General features: G+C 41.0%; 1 protein-coding gene across 1 annotated transcript in view; it reads right to left on the minus strand.

The window, feature by feature from the left end:
* Positions 1-6,788, minus strand: part of FIGF (c-fos induced growth factor (vascular endothelial growth factor D)) — a gene marked incomplete at its 3' end in the record, with an annotated part of 25,895 nt that extends 19,107 nt beyond the window's left edge. Inside the window, exon 1 of the mRNA XM_010135155.1 lies at positions 6,206-6,788. Coding sequence (XP_010133457.1) covers positions 6,206-6,295 — 90 coding nt within the window. The remainder of the gene's footprint in view (positions 1-6,205) is intronic.
* Between the last annotated feature and the right edge of the window lie 861 nt (positions 6,789-7,649).

The raw sequence follows: 7,649 nt of genomic DNA on the forward strand, positions 1-7,649 counted from the left end.
CGCTCCAGCTCTCTCAGCCCGCCTTCATAGGTGAGGTTTCTAGCCTCCCGATCATCTTTGTGGCCCTCCCCAAAGGGCCCTCCTCTCCATTCCTCAGATCCCAAGGAGAAATATGAAGATCTGTAAAACATGCTTGGGGAGGTAGGGAGCAGGCAGAGAAGTAGAGAAGGGACTGGGACATAATGGGAGAAATAAGGAATTCCCAAGAAATAAGGGCTTCTTCAGGTAAGGCATCATATAGGATTTACTTCCCTGCAGCGAAGTTTCTCAGGTCATTTCTCCCCGCCCCTCCCGCCCCAGCAAGGCTGATCAATACAGTCATTTTGGGACTACATCTCAAAGCAAGTGCCAGTTTTGTAATTGGACTTACTTGCCCTGAGAGAAAGATCTAAAAGAAAAACAAATCCCAGACATTCAGTGATAACTATAAAAATTACCATACAAGGTTTTTGGCGGGAGTAAGAATAAATGAGTTATCACCTACAACAACCATACCTTAGTTATTTTTCTCAAATACCAGTGTGGTGTCTAAAGGAGATGAGACACAAGTAAACCTTGCTCGGAATGACAGAGGTCTCACAAGCCAGAGTTTGCAGATGTTTTTTCCTGCAAGCTCCTGTGGGAGCCTGCATCAATACCACCACATCAGTGGTTAGACACAATGCAAATGCCTGTGAGGGAGAAAGCACGAGTAGGCTGCAGAAAAGAGAGACAAGCAACACTCACTGAGCCTGAGGTGATTGCTTGTTTTGGTTGCTTTGCGACCACAAATTAACAGAAAGTTGCTCCACTTGCCTCCCTGCGTTCCCTTGGTTTCACAGAGTTTCAGATGTGAGCCACAACTGATGTCAAAGTTTAATTAGTGCTGTCCTCATTTCAAACAGCTGACTATTAGAATGAATTTCTCAAATTCTTCTTTGGTTAATCTGAACAGCCTGATGTACTTTTCAGAGTACATTTTTGCTCTACCCTCAGACATTACAATCCTAGCTGAGATGGGCTGGAGTGGAACAGCAGCTGTAAGGGTTTCTTTGCTATTTCTCACAGGTGAGAACTGCTCTTGACAAAGTAGCAGTGTGTTAGTAGTTCCCTTTCCAAACTGACAAGAGCCAAGGACAGATGCTGTGTGGCATGGCAACAATACAGAATTGTTGTCTTTTCCTTCGCCATACCTTGTCAAGGCAGTAGCAGATAAGTCAGAAGAAATTAGCTTTCCTCACAACCTCCCTGACAGCTTTGCACTCCGGAAGGGAAAGCACAATGATTTCCGCAAGAATGCAGCAAAAATTTTCACATTTTTGGCTCATTGTGCCTATCAGAGTTGGTAATCACAGATAATCAAAATCAGCAATGAGAAAGCTGGGTTAATAAAATACTTCTGCAAACCACAATTTCATAATTTTTATCTAAAAGAGTTTGTTAGCTTCAAAAGGAAGCTGGATGTGAGAATGAAAAGCCTAGTCGAAAAAGAGAAATTGTTTCCAACAGCCTTTACGGTTGCTTTCTCTAGCTGTTTGAGCAGTTTGCTGTACTTTCAGGAGATACCTTTGAGGAAGATAATCCATGAGACAGAAGATTTGTTAAAATCTCCGTTTTCTAGAAACTGAGCAGTGTTTGCAAGCAGTTACTAGAGATCTGTGTAGATCTATCTGAAAAACAGTGCTGGTAGTGATTACAGAGACAAAAGCTGACATCCAGCTCTGCTGCTCAGGTTTCTTTGCAGAGCTCTGTTTTTGTTGTACAGACAGACAGACTGCAGCTGGCTCTAGGAAAGGAGAGACGCAAAGAGCTTCCTGATTCCTTCCCCTCATGGTGTCATGGCTCTCTAGTATTTCCATGCCTTCCCAAGGGCAAAGCATTCTCCACTTAGGTGGTCCAGGACCTGAGGATCATGGGGAAGTGCTGTTTCACTAGTGGATGAGGACTATGACCCAGCTGTATTTGGAAAGTGGCTTCCACCTCTGTCTAGCTCACTGTGGCAATATGAGGTTGTTGGAACTAAGATCTGTTAGAGCAAAAACGACCCCTCAAGGCTGTTTCGATGTTTAATGCAGAACTAAGAAAGGTTCAGATGTGGAAAAGGAGTGCATGTAACAGAGAACAGCCATGTTTACCCCCTGGGCTAAGCACATCTAACCCCTCGATCTCCTGATCAGAAAGCAGGTTTTTAGTTCAGTGATACTCCTCAGGCCTGTCAACTGTGGGTTTCTCTCTAATGAACCGAAGGAGGGTTCACCATGGGGAGAGGGCCTCTGCAAAAAAGAAAAGGCTGTGAGGGTTATAACTTGGGTATTACCAGTTACCTTCCTCTTGCCCTCCTGCTAACACTTTATTCTCTTAATGTAAGGGTCAGAAAAGGGCAGGGAGCAATAATACCCAAATTCTCAGAGATCAGACCTTGCAGCCTCATTAGAAAGGCAGTTTAAGTGTTAAAAGACAGAAGCAGCATTTCTTGGCAAAAAAGACACCTCGGCTCTGATGAATGTAGGACATAGTTCTTCGCATCTAATTTTAAAGCCATGGAAAAAGTAGCCTATGTCTGCCGTTGCTCTAGGAGAGGAAAAATGTGTTAGGGAGAGACAGGAAAAGAGACAGAGAAGTTTGGGGTTCCCTAGCTGAGGGGTTTCAAACTGTAAGAGACTGTCAGGACAAAACTTAAACAAGGAATTTTAAAAGCATTTCCTAATTAAAAGGAAAAAAAATAGAAAATAATGCTAAGTCTTCAGAAAACTCATGAAGAAATCTAATTGTTCAGTGAGGACTTCGTATGTCAGTCTGGCATCCTGAACCAAGTAAGCAGAGTGCGTGGCAGAGGGCTTGCTGCCAGTCTTGATGTGAATTCAGCCCTGCCTGACACCTATGTGGCTGCACTGTTTCAGTCTGAGGCTGCCCACCACTTCCCATCATGAGACTGTGTTCCAGTTGTTTTTAACACTGCCAGACATTAGATGTTCATGCTGAAATTTTCCATGCCAGATATCTGCCTCAAAATTATTTTAATAATTTTTTTTGCTTCCTCTGTCAAAATGGTTTGACCAGTTGAGGATGAAGCTCCTTCTTTATCACTGCAAAAACGTTTTCTGGCAATCTCGTGTGTAAACATCTGGCGTTTCCTGCTGTAGATCACAGATGTGAAGTTGCGACACCTGAGGAACCTTTGTTGGCCCAGATGTGTCTACTGCTCTCTCTGCAAACATCCACCCAAATGTAAAAATCTCCAAGAGCAACAACAGAGACCTGCCAGGGTTTAGGAGCTAGATGCTCAGCAGATGAGACCTGTGTTGACCCCACTCCATTTGAGAGTTGAGCAGGACATGGGTACAGGCCTGCTGTAAGCCCATCCCATGGGTATCAGCAGAGGACCTGCCCTTCTCCCTCAGGCCACAGAAGCTGGGCAAGCAGGAAAGGGAAGCTGCCAGATTTGCCTGTGGAAAGGGAAGGAGACGAACACTGATGGAAGAGGGCAAGACATGGACAAGGAGGCTAAGTGCATCCAGGGAGACCAGAACTAGAATCTGGAGTCAGGAAAAGGAAGGCTAGTAAGTCATGACCACAAAGACAAAGCAAGAAGCTGGAGATGGAGAATGGAAGACAAGGAGGCTAAGTGCATCCAGGGAGACCAGAACTAGAATCTGGAGTCAGGAAAAGGAAGGCTAGTAAGTCATGACCACAAAGACAAAGCAAGAAGCTGGAGATGGAGAATGGAGGGGGGGACCTCAGAAGGGTCTGGTAGGGCTGTCTCTGAGGAGCTTGAACAGACCTCCTGAGGGTCTGAGAGAGAAGCAGGACATCCCTATCCAGGACAAAACAAGTGGGAAGTAGGGCAGCACATGGAGAGCATGCACAGTAGCCCAGGAGGGGAAGCAAGACCAGGGTCCTGGAGGTAAGGGAACATAGCTTAAATGCTGGGATTTGAAAACAGGTCAGGAATGGAGAGAGGAAGGAAGAGATAGACCTGACGGGCAGCTTTGGTGTGCACATGGCAGGAAAAGGGACTCCTGCACTCAGAAGAGGATGGTGTTTCTGAAGGGCTGAGAAAAGCCAACCACAACGGACATACTTGCTGAATCATGGCAGCTTGTATATAAGGATTTTAAAGTTCCCAGCATTAATTAGGATATTTTCAGAAGTGGGATGAGAGAGTATTTAATTCCATAGCTCCCTGAAACTCTATCACATGATACCATGCTGATAACACCTGATTGTTGAAATCATCCGCAAGTTTAAAACTTCACATGTCCAGGGCAGAGCTCAGCTACTTGAACTCATATACAATAGGGGGAGAGCAGGTTGCTGGTGGTTAAGACTTCTTGGGTCTCATTAATTGTGTATCACCTGCATCCTGACCTTGTGGGTTTTATCCAAGCAATACTGCCATTGATCTTACAGAAATTTAAAAAAATAATGTATGCTAGGTGAATGCAATACATAATTTCTGTGTTCTGCAAATTCAGTTTGAGGTGCAATCAGTAAGAATAGGCATAACCCTGTGTACCATTAAACATAGTGACAAGAAGGATTTCTGGGGTATATCCACATACATACACACCCGAAAGCTCACAGGTCATACATTCTAAACCAACCCAGACATCTAACACACTAAGGGAAAAATAATCATCAGCTTAACCAGAAATCTCTGTCTACACAGAAAAAGCCAAAACGAAGAGAAAAGCAGTCTCTTCCTTGTGGCAATCAGTGGCAAATGCATGTGAAACACAGCCCTTTTTAGTGTAACCTGCATGATACCTTTAGGATAGTCTTGGAAACTAAGTCATTTGTTACTATAGACAGTACTCTGGGCTAAGTTGGCTACTTGAGAGTGGTAGCTAAAATTCAATGAAAACAATTACAGATATACATATGTTGGATGGACACTCGTACCAGTGAATAAATTACAAACTAGTTTAAATTAGCAGGAAGAGCTCTTGGATTTATCCTAGGCCAAGTGCATATGGTTTCAAAATTCAATTAAAGACTAAGTAGTGGTTTACTAATATGCTGAATAAACTTGCATCGCATGTGAGGACAGAGTTATCATCAGTGCTCATTATACAATGGTTAGTATTCTTTATCAGCAAGCACTTTCTGGTTTGAATAAAGGGATTCCTGTATGTAAGAAACCGGTGATTTGTCATGCAGTGCGTAAAGGTAATGTGTACAAGACCGATTACTCTGGTCCTAGAGCCTTCAAAGAACTTATTGCTAAGGTTGTAAATTAGAGGCTTGTGAATGATGTGCAGGAAAAGGAGTTAGTCATTAGTCATCCTGAGGCACACATCGCTCACCGCGGCTGCCTTCTTGTGCTGGCAACAGCAGTCTGCAATTAAACACATAACAGCATTTTTTTTCTAAAGCACAGGTCAGCGTACAGTGCAGTTCGCAGACTAGTGTGTGGTTATCTCTTACAAGCAGTAGGATTTCTGGACTGAAAACAAAAGTATCAGTTTGTTCAGCTCTGCTAGTGAAAAACAAATAATTTGTTCTGGACCACCCACCAAATTAATAATTTTTGGTCACACTGCACATGTAGAAACATGTTCCAGTTTTTGTTCTGATTTTTCTAAATGACCATCCTGGATGTTCTCACATTGTCTCAGAAAGTCAGATCTGAAAAGTCCTTCTCTCAAGGTGAGGCTTCAGCTTAAATTTTGTTGCATGTGTTATATTCAGAAGAAAGATTAATTCCCAAGCAATGTGCTCTATTATTACTAGTTACTGCTTATTTTAAAGTCTTGGATAACATCTCCTAATAAAACAAAAGATAAACATTTCTCAGATTTCAGGCAAACAAGTGAACAACTGATGAGCGTGTGTTTTTAGAGGAAAATGTTCAACACCAAAATACTACTTTCTGCAATTATAAATAACTGAAATAAAAAAGTGTATTTAGCAAGTATTCTAAATGCTCTGACTTCCATTATTTAGATTTTGCTTTTGTTTTGCATGATGACTCTAAAAATTTAACTTAAAAACAAAGTATACAAGTACTTAGTAACTAGTAAAAAGACATAAAATAGTAAACAATGAATATGGTTTTAACTTCTTTATAGACTCTCTTTCCTCTGTGGCTGCTAAACAACTGTGCTACTAAACCCTCACGAAAAAGCCCCAAAAACCAAAACAGCAAAAAGACCAGCACCTTGCACATTGAATATATGTAATTCTGACAATTTGGATTATTAAGAAGACAGTAAAGATCACCTACCTTCACAGATCCATTCTCATAATCAGATCCTTGCAGCAGATGTAGAAAAGAAACTATGAAAATATTCACAGTTGCCCACGGTTTGTACATTCTGATGTTTAAACTCCACAGGTTACTATGCAGTTGTTGTCATACAGATAGAGGCGTCTGTTTCAAAATGCATTTCTCTATTACCAGTACAGAGAAGAAAAGCTTCCAGAATTTATCTTTGTAAACTCACAAAGGATTCCAACATCCGAGAGTAAATAGCTGGCTCTTTTCTGCTCAAAACAATTGTAAGTTCATTTAGAGAATGTAATTTCTTAGAGCAGTTTTTAGATATACTTGAAAGAAATTCATGATAAGGATTTAAACAGATATATATCTGTACATATACACGTACACGCTTACAAGTGATCGGGTGCGGATTCCAGTTAATGAAGTTAATATATCTTCCATCGAGACACAAAGAGACATTCAAAATCCATCTGTGGTCCAGAAAATGTAAGAAATCTCCTCTATTCTGTGCACCGTCTTACAGCAGGCTTTTGAGATGGTAGAGTAGTGGCCAATGTTTTGAGCTCGAGAGCTGTAATCCAACTCTGTATTAAAACTTTTTTCACAACCTTCATGGAAGCTTGCAGAAGCATGTGTCTTAAATCTAATACAGCCTTTGGCAGTAACACAGGCAAATTTTGGCTCTAATCCCATTTTGTCCCTACCAATAGCATAGCAGGTTTTAAACTAACTGATGCAATCTAGACTCCCATTAATTTAAAGATTACCTGAAACATGAAACTTCAGCACACGTTCTTACACAGCACACATATTTTAAGTTACTTTTAAAAAAACAGAGAGGGAGGGAAAGAAAAAGGAAAAACTGACTTCCTTTAATGTGTTCTATTTTATGTGGTATTGGGTTTTCTGAAAGACTTTTTAAAGGAAGCTTAAAAACTTTGACAACAAGCAAAGTTTTGATTTTTTTAATGAAAGCTCATGAAGCTACAGATGCAAAAGGAAAAAAAAATAATTTTATTGCAGCAAAACACCATCATTATTTCTGCTCCAAGATGTGTGTGCATTTTTACTGTATACTTCCACAATTTAAAATGGAGACCTAACATTTAAAATGTATATAGACAAAGGCTCTGATAATTATGCATTTTAAATCTATATTGCTCTACTCATATAAGATACTGTATTCAGGGGAGTAGTTCCACTCTCACATGGCTTAGGGTTTGCAGAGTCAGACTCTACAGTTGTTAACATAAAACAGTCATGCACCTAATGTTTCAGAGCACTGGTTTCCTACCTCTGACATCCAAGCAGCAGCTCTCTTAAGTACAAGTCACACTTCTGTAACTACCATTAGCTCACATAATTTATCTTCTTAAGTATTCATTACAAACAGACGTTGGAGAGAAACTTATTTGAATTAAGTCTTTTCAGCTGTTGTCAGTTAACT

Source organism: Buceros rhinoceros, unplaced genomic scaffold (genome assembly GCF_000710305.1).
Source record: "Buceros rhinoceros silvestris isolate BGI_N320 unplaced genomic scaffold, ASM71030v1 scaffold21444, whole genome shotgun sequence".
Classification (NCBI taxonomy): domain Eukaryota; kingdom Metazoa; phylum Chordata; class Aves; order Bucerotiformes; family Bucerotidae; genus Buceros; species Buceros rhinoceros.